The 17790-nt window shown below is 40.1% G+C and overlaps 1 protein-coding gene across 1 annotated transcript; it reads left to right on the forward strand.

The window, feature by feature from the left end:
• Nucleotides 1-13712: 13712 nt before the first annotated feature.
• LOC109019101 lies at nt 13713-14839 on the forward strand. The gene is made up of 2 exons (XM_019001353.2): nt 13713-13911; nt 14003-14839. Exons 1-2 carry the CDS (start codon nt 13858-13860, stop codon nt 14693-14695), a joined length of 747 nt encoding a protein of 248 aa, XP_018856898.1. The 5' UTR covers nt 13713-13857; the 3' UTR covers nt 14696-14839.
• Nucleotides 14840-17790: the final 2951 nt, after the last annotated feature.

Here is a 17790-nt window from a genome sequence, read left to right on the forward strand (position 1 = left end):
TATGGGGTGGTGTCGTTGCCGGGGAATATTTGCAGCTTTCGCGTGCGCGAGCAACGCCTGGCGGCCTTCAAAGGACTTTATTCCAACGCCAAATAGTGGACTAGTAAGTTTTTCTTAATTTCTGGTAATGGTTGGGAATATCCTGCTAATGAGATGTTAATAAAGGATTACCTCATTACTACTAATTGGGGGCGTGTTTCAGAGGATAAGCATTTGTCACCAGTGCTGACTAGTAGCCAGCAAAATCATGTGAAACTTGTTTGCGATTAGGCGAAGGACCAATACCGCGATGGCCTGTGGTCAGAAAACCTTTCTGATCTTAGTATTGAAAGGTTTTTGACAATGCCCAGTTGCGCCCATGTGAAGGGCGTGAAGCTCAAACTTGTTTCTCCTTCGACAAAGTGGAGTGCTCCCCGGACTGGGGGACCAAAAATGAAGCGCCTTCGCACTGAGGGGGCGGTGCCTAGGAAGGTTGTTGGCTCCTAGGAGAATTTGACGTAGGGGTGGGCGTTGCTATTTCTGGTCAAGCCGTGGTTGAGACATCCCCCTCCAAGGCTTCCGCATTAGTAAGCCAGGGTCTTGATGACCTGGGCGCTCTCATGAAAGAGGACCTTTCGCTGGCCTATAACCATGGCCTCCCTTCGAGCAATGATTTTGTGGGTGCATCTTTTGAGTTCCCCTCAGTCCCTATTGTTAATCCCACGTCTGGTGGCAGGAGTGATTTGAATGAAATGTATGCTGCCTTTGCTCTAGGTGTGTCTAGGAAGGAACACCCGATACCCTTGTCCCTGTGATTGATAACGCCGCGCCCGAAGCTGAAGGTGGCATTGTCGGGCTAGGATTTGTCCCCCCTTCCTTGCCTGGCATTAACTTAGGCGACGAGGCTCCGTCCGTATATCAAAAGGGGGTTGTTGAGGCAGGGACGCATGGTAGAAATTGTGTTGGCAGGCGAGCAGATCCACTCCAAGATGAGCTCATTAGTGAGACGCTTGGTGCTCATGTTGAAAGCGACCTGCCTGCACCTATGCCAGAGGTGGCAGCAACTTCAGACCTTATTTTGGGGTGCCCAGCACAGGCCAAGGCTAGTTTAATGGAAGATGCTGTCATGGAGGAGGATGCAGGCCCTTGTACTTCTTTGCCTCCTTCAGAGGCAGTTGTAGAGATGATCGGGCGCCTGAGGAGGATGTTGGCTCCAGTAGGGCTCTTTTTCCCTTTGTTTTATCTGTTTGTGTTTGCTTTCTTTGGCATGTATTAGATCCTAACTTCATCATGCTTGTGCAGAACATAGGAGCCTTAGCGTCTTGGATTATGGAGGATAGGACCAGCTTGAAAGAGGAAGTCCGCGAGAGATGAAAGTTTTTCTTTTTTGCCAAGCAAGAAAACAGTCGGCTTAAGGATGAGAGAGACCACTTACGATGTTGCTTGGAGCAAGCTGATGGTCAAATCCAATCCTTGGAGGTTGACCTTCACTCTCTCCGCGATGAGTTGTCCAGCCTTCTATTCGAACTTCTCCCTGTTGAAGGTCTCCACGCCGAGACAGCTTTGCTCTGCATACGGCTAAGCTAGAGAGGGCTGCCACTCGGTTGAGGTTCGACTCTTTCAGGAGGTGTTGGACTCCTCCGAGCGCCCCTAGGTTGAAGCTGAGAGGAAGTCGCAAGAGGCAACGGCTTTGGCCTCCTCTAAGGAGGAGCGCGAGAGGGTGGCCAAGGAGTTGGCCCAAAAGTAGTCGGCGTTCTGGAAAGAGCTCCATGAGAAAGATACCAAGATCAATGAGCTACAAGGTCCGTTGGTTTAGGCGAAGGCAGCTTTTGACCAGTACAAAAAGGATTGCACGGAGCTTGATGCCCGTCAAGACCACCAAGTTGATACCGTGGTCAGGTTGGCTAGAGATTCAAGCTAGTTGCGGGAGGTCCTTGGAAGATTGGAGTATCAGTTAACTACATCCTCAGCTAGCAGCTACCCGAGTTGTCCAGGATAGAGCTTTTGGATATGGATATGGCACAGGGCTGGTGCACTTGAAGATGCATCTGCTGGCCAACCCTCAGACCGACCTGAGGAGTCTAAACTTGGAAAACTTCTTACCTGATGCCGCTGCTTGCCAATATGCAGATTCTATGGGTCAAGACGTAGTACCGGATGCCTTTCCTCGCCCTCCGCCCTAAGAGTGACAAATTTATTCTGATGTTTATTTAACTTGTTTAATTGTTGGCCTCTATTTTTGGGCATTTGCACCTTCTGCACTTTCTCCAGACATGTTGATGTATTGATTCATACTGCTTGGTTCATGTTTATGCTTTTGGCTCTTTTTCTTTTGCAGGGTTGTTTCCTATTTAGCCTCTTACGTCCATGGGCTTGTCTTTATTCACTGGTAGAATTGTGAATTGTAGCGTTAGAGGGGTCTTCTATTCTCCTTGCCTTTATTGATTCCCTTAGAATCGTTTTTTCCATGATTTATCCTTTGTGCTTGTTCTGGTTGTGTCGCGCAAATACCATGCCTCATTCTTTTGGCATTAATGTTTTTGAAGGCTTGTGTGGTCTTGTGACCACCGCGCCTGCGCCCATTTGGACTGCACTGCAAGCATGTAGGTTTTGCTTGTAGGGGCTATCTTCGGAGAGGGATTGCCGGTCTTGTGACCTCCGTGCCCGTTGGAGTACATTGTGAGTGTGTGACTCGCCCATGGTGGCTAACTTAGAGAGGGGTCCTGGGTCTTGTGACCTTCGCGCCCATTGAATTGCACTACTAGTGTGTGACTCGCCCATGGTGGCTAACTTGGAGAGTGCACCGCTAGTGTGTGACTCATCCATGGTGGCTAACTTGGAGAGTGCACCGCGAGTGTGTGACTTACCCATGGTGGCTAACTTAGAGAGGGGTTGCGGGTCTTGTGACCTTTGCGCCCGTTGAATTGCACCGCGAGTGTGTGACTCACCCATGGTGGCTAACTTGGAGAGTGCACCACGAGTGTGTGACTCGCCCATGGTGGCTAACTTAGAGAGAGGTCGCGGGTCTTGTGACCTTCGTGCCAGTTGAATTGCATCGCGAGTGTGTGACTCACCCATGGTGGCTAACTTGGAAAGTGTGTATTTGCTTATATTTTTCTTGAATCTCAACAATACACAGAAAAAGAATAAACAATTTATGAAACAAGTAAGTGCTAATGCCTAAGGAAATGAGCTTTCTTAAAGATAGAACTTTTTCAAATGTTCAGCATTCCATCGGTGTTGCAGTTCTCTTCCCTCGCTGTCTTTGAGCCGATATCACCCTGGGCGGTTGGTGGTGGATGTAGGGCTCTTCCCAACGTGGACCAAGCTTCCCTTCATCTTGGGTAGTGACTCACGCCTCACTTAAGACCAGGTCGCTGACTTTAAATGACCTCGGCTTGACTCAATTGTTGAAGTATTGTTCAGCTTTTCTTTTACTGAGGATGTTCTGGATTTCTGCCTATTCTCTTACTTCATCAAGGAGGTCCAACTATTCGGCAAGAGCCCGTTCTCTATTTGATCGAAGTGGTTGGTCCGGTAAGTAGTTGGTGCAACCGCTTTGCTTAAGTATGCCACAGTGAAAGGCGTTTCCCCGGTTAGGGTTTTCACCTAGGTTCTGTAAGCCCATAAAAGTTATGGTAACTCTTTTACCCAATCGCCCTTCTGGTTTCCTAACTTATTCTTCAAGATCCCGAGTAGAGATTTGTTTGTTGATTATGCTTGTCCGTTTGCTTGTGGGTGGCCCAACGACAAATACTTTACCTTTATGTCGAGTTCCTGACACCACGCCCTGTAATGCTCGGAGTCGAACTACTTCTCGTTGTCTGAGACTATGGCGCTCGGAATTTCGAATCTGCACACAATGTTCTTCCACAAAAACTTTGTCACGACTTTAGCTGTTATGGTAATTAGGGCTTCTGCTTTTGGCCACTTTGTAAAGTAATCAACCGCTACTATCATATGTTTTACTCCGCCCTTCCCAGGAGGGAATGGTCTGACCAAGTCGACTCTCCATTGGGCGAAGGGCCATGGGGAGACGAAAGATGATAATTTTTCTGGTGGGCCATGTGGAACTGAGGCATATGCTTGGCACTGGGTGCATCTCTTGGCAAACTGTTTGGCCTCTCTAAGGGCGTTGGGCCAGTAATAGCCTATCCTTGGGGCCTTCTTCGCTAATGCTTTCCCACCGGAATGGTTACCATAGATGCCCTCGTGTATTTCTGCAAGCACATACTATGCTTCTTCAAGTGAGATGCAATTTAATAAGGGCATTACGAATCCCCTTTTGTATAGGACCCCGTTGATTTTGACAAATCATGCCACCTCCCTTTTTACCTTTCTTGTTGCCTCTTTTCCTTCAGGAAGTTTTCTCGTCTCCAGGTAATCTACTACTTCAACAGCCCACTCTGGTGTTGAAGTTTTCTCGATGGCTGGTATTTCAATCAGCCTCCTTTAACTCATCCTTGGTCGACGCTGCCTTTGCTAGATTATCTGCCACTACGTTGTTCGCCATCAGAATCTGCATTATAGAGAAATATTCGAACTGGTCGCGAAGTGCCAGTACCTACTCGTGGTATTTCTTGAGTTTTTCCCCTTTAGTGGCGTAGGCCTCCATGACATGGTTCACCACTATTTGGGAGTCTGCTTTCACTTCTACCTATCTAGCGCCTAGTGCCTTGGCCTCGGATAACCCTGCTATTAAGGCTTCGTATTCTACCTTGTTATTGGTAGTCTTGAAGGCGAGCGTTGTCATATAATAATGCTCCTGTTTTGCTTCCGTGATGATGTATACTCCTATACCGCCCCCTGTTCGACATGCCGATCCATCGACACAAACAATCCAGGGTTGAACTCCAAAGGGAGCCATGATTTCTACAAGGAAACCGCTGAATTCAACCACGAAATCTACGAGGGCTTGACCTTTAATTGCATTTCGGGGCACATAGCTGATTTTGAATTCGCTGAGTTCAGTTAACCATGCGACCAAGCGCCCGGACGAGTACGGCTTCTACAATACCTTTCGAAGAGGACCTATTAGAACTTTTATGGGCTGAGCTTGGAAGTATGGTCACAGTCTTCTAACGGCTACTATTAATGTGAATGCTAGCATTTCTATTCACGGGTATCTAACTTTGGCACCTTGCAAAGCACGGCTCGTGTAGTACACAGGAACTTGAGTCCCTTCTTCCTCTTTCACTAAGACGGCTGATACTGCTTGGGGGGATACTGCCAAATATATGTACATAATATCTCCTTTGTTGGGTTGCTTTTGCATGGGAGGGCTAGCCAAGTATTTTTTCAATTCTTCATACGCTTGGTCGCATTCCTCATTCCAAGGGTCTACCTACTTTAAAACTCGGAAAAAGGGAGGCACCTATTTGTTGATCGCGATACGAACTTGTTCATGGCTGCTACTCTTCCTACCAGGTGCTGGGTGTCGTTAATGGTTCGGGGCGGCACCATCCTCAAAATGGCTTCTATTTTTTTTTTTTTGTATTGGCCTTTATGCCCCTTTGCGAGACTATGAATCCCAAGAACTTGCCTTAACTCACCCCAAACGCACACTTAGCCGAGTTCAGCTTCATCTTATACTTTTGCAGTACCGCAAAAGTCTCATCAAGGTCTGTCAAGTGTTGATCGGCCTCTTTACTTTTTACCAATAAGTCGTCTACGTAAACCTCCATAGTTTTCTCAATCTTATGCTTGAACATTCAGTTGACTAACCTTTGGTATGTTGCCTCGACATTCTTCAATCCGAAAGGCATTACTCGATAGTAGTAAAGTCCCCTGTCTGTTATGAACGTCTTATTTTCCTCGTTCGTCTTGTTCATCCTAATTTGGTTGTATTCGGACTCAGAATCCATAAAGCTTAGAAATTTGTGTCCGATTGTGGCGTCTACGATAATGTCAATTCGGGGAAGTAGGAAACTGTCTTTGGGACAAGTTTTGTTAAGGTTGGTGAAGTCCACACACATTCGCCACTTGCCATTGGCTTTTTTAACTAGTACCATGTTGGAAAGCCACTCTGGGTAGTGTGCCCCTTGTACAAAGCCTGCTACCAAGAGCTGATCTATTTCCATTGCTATGGCTGTGCATTTTTCAGTGCTGAAGGACCTCCTCTTTTGCCGCACCCTCTTAGCTTCTGGATCAACGCAGAGGCTATGCTCTATGATTGAGTTATCAATCCTGGGCATATCCTCATGGCTCCAGGCTAACACATCTCTATGCTCGATCAATAATTGCATCAAAGCTTCTCGGTATTTTGACGGGAGGTTGGTACCAATTCTTGTTGTGGTGGTGGTGTGATTCGGGTATAACTGCACTATCTCTGGGGGTCAATCGGTTCAGCTTGCATCACACTCTCTTCATTCCTAGCTTCTACGTCTAGTTCCTAGCTTGTGAGTGTCAGGGGCGGCGGCACCTGTGCTTGTCCCTCCTAGGGCTACCTGTTATGGAGGCTGCCAACGCCCCCCGCCTTCAACTCCTAGGCATAGCATTCTCGAGCTAATGTTTGTTCGCCCTAGACTTCGCCGACTCCCACTTCTATTGGGAATTTCATTTGAAGTGACTGCCTTGAGATTATTGAGGGTCGGTCACCCCATTATGGCGTTGTAGGATGATGGAGCTTTTACTACCAAGATGTCCGCCATGGTGGTGACTGCGTGGGCACCTTGCTTGCTGTTACGGGGAGTGTGATGGCTTCGATCGGTTGGACAGCTTCCTCTGAGAACCCCTTCAATGGGGAAGGCATTGATCGCAGCATGTCAACGTTGATCCCCATTTTAGTGAACGCTTTGCAAAAAAGGATGTCTGCGGAGCTCCTGTTGTCAACCAGAATACGCCTGGTCGTGTAATTGGCTACCGTTAGGGTCATAACCAAGGTGTCACCATGGGGATATACAACCCCTTTGCAATCTGCCTCTCCAAAAGAGATGGTCGACTTTTATTCTGGCTTCAGGTATTTGCACAGCCTGTCTGCCATGTATACCTCGTGATATCTTACTTTGCAAGCGTGGGCTTTCTGACCAGATGCCGTGGCGTCACCCCCAGCAAACCCACCTACTATTGTGCTGATTTCTCCTAAGGGGCATGTCCTTGGTTTCTCCTGGGCCGTAGAGAGTTATTCCTTCATCTCTCCTCTTTTCTTTGGCGCTTTGGGCTCCTATCTTGCCTCTCGTGATTTTCCTCTCATTGTGGTTTGATGTAATCGACCAGCATTTTCTCCAGCTCCCCGCTTCTAGTCATTCCTTCAACCCACCCGACTCTTTAGGGTCATACAATCCTTAGTCCAGTGGGAGTAGCTTTGATGATAAGTACAATAACGTTGGTCTTTTCTGAGCAGGGACTCTTCTTTCCTCAAGCTTTTATTGCTTTCATGCACATTGTGGGTGTTGTGTAGCGATCGACATCCTTGGTCATGGCGACTAGTGTATTGATTTCGAGTGTTATCAAGGTTCGAGCTTCGTTCGTTCGCCATTTTGTCTTTGTCCTTAGCACTGCTCTGGTTTCTATTCTCCGACTTTGCTTTCTATTTTTATGGCTCAGCATGGCTTGCAAGGTATCTTCAACGTTGACAAAGTCATCCGCTCTGTCCATGAACTCTCTTAACGTGGATGGAGTCCATCGGGCTAGCTTGGCCATGAACAGGCTTCGTGGCCATACTCCTCCTAGTAGCACTGCCAATGTGATCTTTTCGTCTTGATCGTCAGTGGTACGCCTTTCTTTATTGAAACGCGTCAAGTACGTTTTCAGGCTCTCTTCTTCTTTTTGTTTTACGGTCAGTAGGTAGGATGCCGGTTTTCGGCGTCTCCTACTTGCCATAAATTGCGTAAGAAACTACTTAGCAAGCTCTTCAAAGCTGCTAATTGACCTAGGGCGTAGGGTCCCGAACCATCCCCGCGTTATTCCCTTCAACGTCAATGGGAAGGGGCGGCAAGCTACCTCCCCTGGAAAATCGTGGGGAGTCATATGTTCCTTGAAGTTTTCAAGATGATCAACGGGATCTTTTGATCCATTGTATAAATCAATCTAGGGCACTTTGAACTTTGCTGGTAGTGGGGCTGCCATGACCTCAGCGCTGTAAGGGAGGTCTTGGCGGGTGAGAAATTGCTCCACGGAGGAGGAGCAGCCCATCCTCTTCGCCATTTCCTTGTTTTTGTCTACCAACCCGCGCAGTTCGTCATGCATCTTTTTTCTTCTCCACCTCTTCACTACTAATCCCCCCTACACTGTGCGCATCTTCTTCAAGTTGCCTGTTCTGGGCAAGGCGATTGTCCTTCTGCCGCCTTAACTCCTCATTGTCCATCTACAATTGTTCAACAACGGCCATGACTTGCCTCAGCCTTTCCTCCATTTATACTAACTGTCATTCTGTTTCCATCATGCTTGGTCTTGGGTCTCGGTTGGCTTGTGATCGCGTGACAGTTGGCATGTAAAAATCACATTGAGACATGTAAAAATTCCACAGACGACGCCACTGTTAAGGACGTGTTTCACACCACCACCCGTACGGAGGTCCTGCAGTTGCAGAAAAGGTGGTGCTCTATGCCCTGCGTAAACTCCGATACTTAGGTTAGTAACAATGTAAGTGTTAAAGTGTGTAATAAGAGTCTACCCCCGTTCGTTACCTTTACTGATCTATTTATAGAAGAATGTGGTCTGAGGGCCATTCACCTTGGTCCATGGCCTCTTGTGCTTGTCTCCCATGATCATCCCCTATTAACCGAAAAAGATGTCTCCCATGACATTGGGATCCAGTCAAGGGTCTTATCCTCGCAGAGCTAGAAATGTCTCACATCGAGCTACGAACCTTTTATTTGAGGGAATATTAGATGAAGGCCTTCGACAAGCCTTCTAGAACATATGGGTGGGCTTGGCTAGGGACCTAAATATCACCTCCACTCAACATTTTCTTATTTTAATTTTAATTTATTTTGTTAGTTTTTAAAATTTATTGTTCTCTTAATTACAATACCATCATTTCCTTCCACTTTACATATTGTTTTTATTCACATACCCATCTCTTGCACTCCTCTTATTATCTTTTTGCCTTGCTAGCAAGCTATTTAAATTATCATTCTTTCATAAAAGGGACTTTCGATGTGCAATACTCGGAAGACTTTTCGATTTCCGCTTCTCAAAAGACGGTTTCATTCTATTATAATGACCACACAAAAGTTAAATTTTTTATTTTTTATTTTTCTATATTGAATTCAGAGATTAATTTCACTAGTGCCGAGTGCGATTAGTTAGTATAAACTCTGTTTGATTTCAGACTACCTCAATATTAATTATAAATTATTTACTATTATTCATAAATTATTTATCATCTAAACGTATCCATAATATCAATCAAAATGAGTTATACAATAAAACTTTTTTGGGTTTATTGGGAAAAGGCAGCCCAATGAGAAGACTTTGCTCAGTTAAGCAAATAATGTCAAGTGTTATAAACTTATACGTATAACAACAATAAACAAATACAAAATAAATTGGTGAATAAAATACAAGTTTATTATTTGGTAGAGTAATGCACCTAAGTGTGTAAGTTTAGTGAAGAACTTTTAAAAATAAAAAATTTTATGTTCAATCTTTTTTGCATATTCTTTGTACATTTTATTAATGTGATTGATTGCGTTATTTTTTTTAATATAAAATAACTATTTTGGCCAATCACATTAATAAAATGCGTAAAAAACACGTAAAAATAATTGTATATAACAGTTCTCTTTAAAAATACCTAAAATTCACCATAAAATTAGAGTGATATTTTCATATAGATCGCAAGTATGTTTTGTTTTTTTAAAATGATTGAAACCTAATTCTTGGTAACAACACTTTTGAGAATTGGACAGGAGGATAGACATTTTACTTATAATTATAACCCAAACGACAAATAGGAGCTAGCATTAATTGTCGGAAGGATAACTCTTTAAATAGTATTAAATTAAACAAGATCCACCTTGTATAATTTCAAGTAATCATTTCTTATTTGACTTTAGAATTCAATTATAACACAAAAAAATAAAATAAATAACACTAAAACTGCAATCATTTCCATGGAAAAATACATGAACACATTATGACTAAGAAGAAGTCTTGTGATTGGGCAAGATGGCTTTATTTTCAAGTATCAAGAAACGAGAGCATCTTTTAAATCTTCAAACATTTTTGGCAAAACAATATGTCTCTGATGAAAGTGAGAGATGTTAATAAGATATTATGGTAGGGTGAAATCAATCCTGTAAAATTAAATTAAATTAAATTCACAAAATTAACTTAGTTTGATATGTTATGAAAATTATAAAATTATTTTTATTATAAAATAAATTTAGTACGTTACATCAAATCATATTAATTTATAATTTTAATTTGATGAAATTCTTTAGTGAATGCACTTTGATTTTTTTTGGGGGAGGGATGCGAGACGTTGGGGGGGAAAAAAAAACGCTGGCATGTGGGATGTCTTGTATAGTTTTGTAAATAAACAGAGTCGTTAACGAGCATTGTGAACTCAATTCATATAAACTTGACTGGTAAATGAACCAAGTGTGAACAAAGATTTATGCTCTTTTATTGAACAACATAAATTCTGATAAATTCAATTACTCGTATAAGTAAATATGAGTTGATTAGATGATTATAATGATACTGTAAGGGAGAAAATATCCCAAGTGCATGCAGACCTAGTCCAACCCACTGAATGACCATCGCTAGAAGATAAAAGAAGAGAGAGAAATAAGAGATAATGAGAGAACAAAAAATATGAATATGTTAGGAGGAAATGGTGGATAGTGTCAAGAAAAAGTAAAAAATAGAGAGGTAGTCAGACACGACAAGAGAAAGGGAGGGGTGATTAGACACATAAAGTAAAAAGGTGGCCATGCCTCACCACTAGAGGGAGGAGACACGCTGAAAGATGGATCAGATAAAAGTGGACTTCGACTTCTCTTCAGCAGCTTCTTCAACCTTGCGAATGGAGCTCTAACGAGAACATCTTCTCTAACAAGTAAATCTCTGACTTCTATGGTACAGTAAGAAATAGTGAATTTATCCTCTCCAAATGCCCGTAGACGTATGTATTATGCCAAACTACATAAATCTGTGTTTCAATCTCTTTACTTTTCCTACATTTATTTTTTATACACCTCCAGGGAAGTATGTACAAATAACGTACGACTGTACCAGACTACTGTTGGGGGCTCCATACCATACCTATTGAGGCCCAAATCGTCATAGAGGGTTGAAAATGACTCTTTTTCCTCTTCCAGCCTGTTGTGCAATTTTTAAGGCATCAACATATATAATCTTTACATAATTTCTAATTATATGTATTTATTAAGTGTATAAAACTTCATTCCATTATTTCATTTAAGAAAATAATAACTTAAGCATACAACTTGTGAACGAGTTATAATTCTTCTAAAAATTAAATAAATTGATTTTAAATATAAAATGTAATTCGATAAAGTTTGGACTGAATAAGTGTTAGAATAAAAAAAAATGATCAATATTAGATACAGTCTCGCACTCATTTTTTTTTAAAAAAAGTAAAATTTATTATAAAAAATAATTTTTTTTAGGTGGATCTCAAATTTATTTTACTTTTTTCGAAAACTTTATAGTAGTACACGAAATTTATACATCTTAAAAAGGATTTTTTATTTCCTTTTGATGAGAATTTTTATATCATAGAATGGAAATTAATAAGAAAAGATCGTCGAATAAATTTATTTCTCGGAAATATGAGGAAAAGTTTTATGTAATTAAACGCTTTTCGAAATAAGCCTTCACGACTCTGCCTAGTGCTTTATGCTCCCATATTTATACGAAGGCTAAATAAGGTCAGCATCCGTACGTCTAAGATTTCGTAAAGTTGAATTATTTTTTCAATTTTATTTGAATATTTGAAAATTTTTTAATAATTAGATAAAAAATTTAAAAATTTGAAATTGAAAAAATATTTATGTGTGATATTTGGATTTTAAGACGTGATGAGATAAAAACATCTTGCAATCCAAACGAGATGCGTGTTTTATGACGTTTTGAGAAATGAAAAAGAAAAAATTAATTAAAAATATGATAAAATTAAAATATTGTAATAATATAATTTTTTAATATAATTTTTATTTTATAATTTGAAAAAGTTTAATTACTTTTATATTTTTTTTGAAATTTTGAAAAAGTTGTAATGATCAAGTGATAGTCTCATTTGGTTATACAAATCATCTCAACTCATCTCATTTTATCTCATGTAATAATTATAATTTTTTTAAACTCCTACACAATATATAATAAATAATTTTATTTTTTTAAATTTTAAAATAAAAATTTTCTTAAAAAATTATATTATAATAATATTTTATTTAATTTTTAATTTTTAATTTTTAATTTATTTTATTTTATGTTATTTGTGTAACTAAATCTGTATAATTAAAGGAGATTAAAAAATAATTCTGCTAGATATAACCGGCTATGTGGTACCGAGATACAACCGGTTAACACGTCAGCATCCATCTCAAAAGAAGAAAGGAAGTCGTCCCGACGGTTTTTTCAGCCGGTTGTAGTGTTTTTCTTATATTTAAATGTTCGACTTCGTTTGGAACCAAAAATCCTCTCAACTCATCTCAACTCATCATTACAACTTTTTCAAATCCCAATACAAAATATAATAAATAATTCAACTTTTTCAAATCTCAAAATAATAATAATAATAATAAATAATATTCTAATAATATTTTATTATCTCAACTCAACTCAACTCAACTCAACTCACTTCAACATACCGAAAGCATCCAAAATGAGGTCTAAAAAACGTTGGAATGAAACCTAAAGAAGGTCAGCATCCGCAAGGTAGAACTAGGTTTTCTTGCTCCCGCTTTTATCGCTGAGAAATGATTCACCGCGCGAGTCTGAGCAGAGAAATTAGACTTTTGTTTTCATTATTTTTTTGCAAAGATCGAGTCTATCTGAGAAAGGACAGAGCAGAGCAGAGCATGTCGGAGTTGAGTTGCTCCGCTTTTGGCCTTTTGCGTTTTTGTCTAAACCACACCGATAAAAGCAGAGAAAGAGAACAACCTAGAAGGCTAGATAGAGCCCAGCCAGAACAGTCGTATGTTTTGTCACTCTCCAGGCTCTCTCTAGAAAAAAATTAAAGGAAAATACTATTCATTTATGTGATATTAAATAATTAAAAAATAAGGAAGATATGATAAATAGATTTTTAATATATTTAACGCTATGACTCATTCCTCCTACTTTCAGTAATTTTATGTCACTGAAACTTCCAGGAAATTATTAGAAGTGCTGCCAGATGACCGACGCATAGAACCGCACGAGTTCCGTGTCACGTCGTGAAATCACGCTTCCGAGTTCCGGCCAACATGTGCGTGCGCTCATGTCACGTCTTCAAATCGGCACATAGGGCCAACGTACACATGGGCAGCCCGGCATTCTTTAGGTGCTGTTTAAGACCATGACTGTATTATCTTTAGGCATTTTAATATGTCTCATTTTCTAGGGAATAAGAACGTGAGAGTGGTCGAAGTGCAAATCTCCAACTTAAGGGGCAGACGATTGATTGTAGTGTCTATTTATCAATTGTATTTCTCCTTGATAAGCTAAGTAACATGGACATTCTTTATTCATTGTCTTTTTTATTTTTATTTGGTTTTCTAGCAATATATCTACGGTCATTTTTGTAATTTTAATTCAATGCAACTACAATTTACAGGGTAAAAGAACAGTGACAAGTACTTCCTATAAGAGACCGAAGGACCGCTCAAATGCGCCACCTCTTGCTTCCACCCCGCCTCTCTCTCTCTCTCTCTCTCTCTGTGCGTGAAGACTTGTTCAATATTTAAGTCCAATTATAGGAAGATGGACAACCAAGGCAACACTCTTGTCAGCTGGGTTTACTACTGCCAAGGGAAGGTAAGCATGTTTCTCCCTTTGAAATATGCATGATGGGGTTCCTTTATCTGCTATTTGAGAGCTAATTTTGCTGTCAATTTCAATCATACAGACAATGGAAGAGCTAAGAACGTCCCTTTTGTACACAAGTTTGGAACTTGAACAAACAAGGTTGGCAGTTCAAGAGGAGATTAGAAAGAGAGATGAGGAATTAGTTCATTTCAAAGATCTGCTTAGGGAAGCCATCAGGGGAAGAGACGAAGCACAAGAGAAATGTCGACTCCTCCTCGAGAAGATCTTACTCCAACAACATCCAACTGCTCCTCTTTCAGGAAATTCTAGCATTGAAGATGAACCAAGAATCAGAGGAATCGACTCAAACAATGGCTTCTCATCCTCAGATTGCGAGGGGAGCATTGTTTCGTCTTCTCCGGTTGTTGACCCAATTCCACAATCCTTGCCACAACCGACAGTAGAGCAGCTACTAGTGCCTGAGAAGCCATTGCCGGAAAAGGGTAAGCTTTTGGAGGCAGTGATGAATGCCGGTCCACTCCTTCAGACTCTTCTTCTCGCCGGACCACTTCCCCAATGGCGGCATCCACCTCCACCACTTGAGTCCTTTGAGATTCCTCCTGTGACCATTCCTTCACAACCACAGCCAGCGCTCCTCCCTCAAGACTCAATCACCAACATTCTACGTTGCAACAGTACCCCCACCAGCTGTGGCATCAACAGAAAAAGGGTTCTTTGTGAAGGCTCTGATTCTCCTACAGAGACAAAGTACCAAAGGCTTGCTATTCAATGACAACTATTTCCAAGTAATCCCAATATTTTTCATTACGATTAGAATCCACTACCCAATATTAGTTGGGTAAGTGACTTATGTACAGAGTTTTTGCCTAGAAAAGGAACTGCCAAGGTTTTTACTCACTGAGAAGGAAAAAGAAAAGAGCTTGCTCTTTGCTGCTATCTCCCTGTTCTTTGGCTAGATATTTTGTCTCAGTTTTGTTCACATTTAAGATGATGGCCTGGTGTGGAGTTGTTAGGGTTGGGAGGGAAGATAGGTATGCCCAACAACCAGAAGGTCCCACAAATCTGTATCAGGATATACAGCACAGTGTGCTTTGTAATTATATTAATGGAAAGTATGATTATTGATATAAATCTCTTCTGAAAATCTTTTTTCCCCTGCTCTGCTCTGTTACCAATTCACTTTTTGTCTATCTGCCCGCACTCATTTTGTTCCAACTTTTTCTTTAATGGTTGCAGTTTTTTCAGTTAAGCCTCTCTCTCTCTCTCTCTCTCTCTGAAGTTGAGCCTAACACAGAATGCTCTTTTGACCAGTCCAGACGATCCCTTCGCAATGCAGATGAAGAAGCATCAATGCAGCCTGAGAAAAGCCCTTATACATTCACTAGACATGGCCAGACTTACGTAACTTCAGAATTCCTATTTGCTTAACGAGATTCTCCAACAAGGGTAAGGGCAGGGCATGTTTGGAAATAAGTCTCTTCCAAAATTCTTGCATCATTATAATTCAAATGCAAATTAAACTAATCATTATAATTTTTTTAAGTTAAAATAAAATATGACATAATAGTAAAATAAATAAAATAATTATAAAATAAATAAATAATTTAATTTTTGTTTATACAATTTTTATCATCTAATCTAATTTAATATAATCATTATAATTTCTTTAAATTTTTATATAAAATAAAATAAATAATTTAATTTTTTTAAATTTTAAAATAAAAATAATAGTAAAGATAAAAGTTGCCTCAAATATAACAGCATGCAATTGATTAATTTTTATAACGAAAAAAGAAAAGTCGGTCACCTTGGCAGAGGCACGCCCTTTGCAATGGCCAATGGGCTCAATACAAAGAAACCGAAAGCAAAAACATCGGTGACATGACAGGAAACAACAAAACTCGAACCGATTTCATGAGGTGAGCTTTTGAAGTTTGAACTTACAGTATAAAGCCCGCAAGTTGCAACTGCAAGGAATGTTAGGCGCCAAACCCAAAAGCAAATGTGATTTCTTTGTGAGGAGGGATCCGTTGTCCAGTCCACACGGAACAGAATATATTAAGATAATAAAAATAAAGAAACTTTGGGGGTGGATCCAGCATCGAGATACATTGACCAAAAAGACTGGAATAGACTACAAGACCTCCAACTCCTCTTCACATGGGAAACGTCAACTCACCGCTATCTGTATTTTTTATTTTTATTTTTTTTCTAATCAAACATATTATATAATAAAAAGACCAAATTACAAAAAGTTTAAAATGAATATTTTAACTATCAATAAACAAAAAGCATTTAGAGAGATTATTTAGAGGTAAGCAATCAAAAACATGATTTGTTGCTGCTTATTGAGCCATTAAATTTTTGCTAATTTTCCATCTTTGGTGATGACGAAAGATTTGTTTAATATCTGCAATGATATGGAAGGTTAGCCAAAAGAGGGATGAGTCTGAACTTTCAATGGCTGTGATGACAAATTGGGCGTCGCCTTCAATTATTACTAGATTCTATTGAGTTGCCATTTTGGAAACTAGTAGCGCCGCTGAGGCTTCAGCTATCAGAGGGTTTGAAGTTTGAATTTTTTCCATTTTGATTTCTAAGATATCCCCATCGTGGTTCATACTAATCGTTGATGGTACTGAGAAATTATTTCTAATTGCGGCGTCGAAAGATAAACTTTGAAAATTAGGAGGTGGAGGCTTCCAAGTTTCTTCTTGCCTTTTTTGTTTCTCTTCCCATACTTTTTTATATTCTTCATAAATCTGACTTAGATGACTATTTGCCTTTTCCAAGGACATGGTAGTGTAATTATGAACAATATCATCTTGTTTCTTCTAGATAAAATCCATGATAATTATTGCAAATAGCTGGAAGTGGTATTTTTCCTTGTCCCGTAATCTCAATTCCTATTCAAGGTATACCATCATCCTTATCCAATCTGAGATGGAGCTGATGGAAAAATTTGGTAAATTTAGTGGCTAGTGGCTTTGTTGCCATAGTATCCGGTTTATTGGACACTCTATGAAAATATGTAGCAAGGATTCTTTCTATGACGCCCACAGATTCCGCTTGGGATAGGACGGACATCTGAAGCGTCGGGACATGCAACACAAGGTTACTTGCCCTCGTTCATGACATATAAGATGCAATGTTCCTAACATGCATCTAGCATTATACAATATTCGCAACGGATAATTTTTTTTTTTAGTAATACTATGCACCAAACTTATAATATCACAAATACTTAAAACATACTTCATACATAAAGATATATTAAACAACTGATATCACAACACTAGTCCTAAATGTTTGTGAACAAAAGAATGTTGGAGATTGAACTCCACAAAATACAAGTAGTAACCTTAGGCAACTACATCTAAGTCGCATCGTCGCTTAGTCGACCGTTTCCAGTTGGTCGATTCTCAGTTCACCTTCAGATCCTATAATTAGATCTACCATTCGGGAGGAATAGTAATTAGAACTATCACAATGAGATTTGATCACAAATCTTAGCAATTTAACAAAAACACTTCACATAGGTTAATGATGCACGCATGACAATAAAGACATGAATGTACAATCAAAGTCAATAGTAAACATAACATAACCTGACATAACATGGCATGAAATAATAAGCATAACATGACTTGACATAACATGACATGAAATAATAAGCATAACGTGACTTGACATAACATGGCATTAGCTGACATAACTTGAACTGAAACTGAAACTTAGCTTGATGTGACATAAACTTGAAACTTGATATGAACGTCAACTTGAACATAACATAACATGAAACATGACTTGAACGTGAAATACATGAACTTCGAGTCTTGCTTAGTAGACTTAATTAAAAAAGTGACC

Source organism: Juglans regia, chromosome 5 (genome assembly GCF_001411555.2).
Source record: "Juglans regia cultivar Chandler chromosome 5, Walnut 2.0, whole genome shotgun sequence".
NCBI classification, from domain to species: Eukaryota; Viridiplantae; Streptophyta; class Magnoliopsida; order Fagales; family Juglandaceae; genus Juglans; species Juglans regia.

Coding starts and splice junctions, on each gene's coding strand:
- LOC109019101 (XM_019001353.2), top strand. CDS start 13,858: ATGGACAACCAAGGCAACACTCTTGTCAGCTGGGTTTACTACTGCCAA. Junction 13,912..14,002: donor TTTACTACTGCCAAGGGAAG/GTAAGCATGTTT, acceptor TCAATCATACAG/ACAATGGAAGAGCTAAGAAC.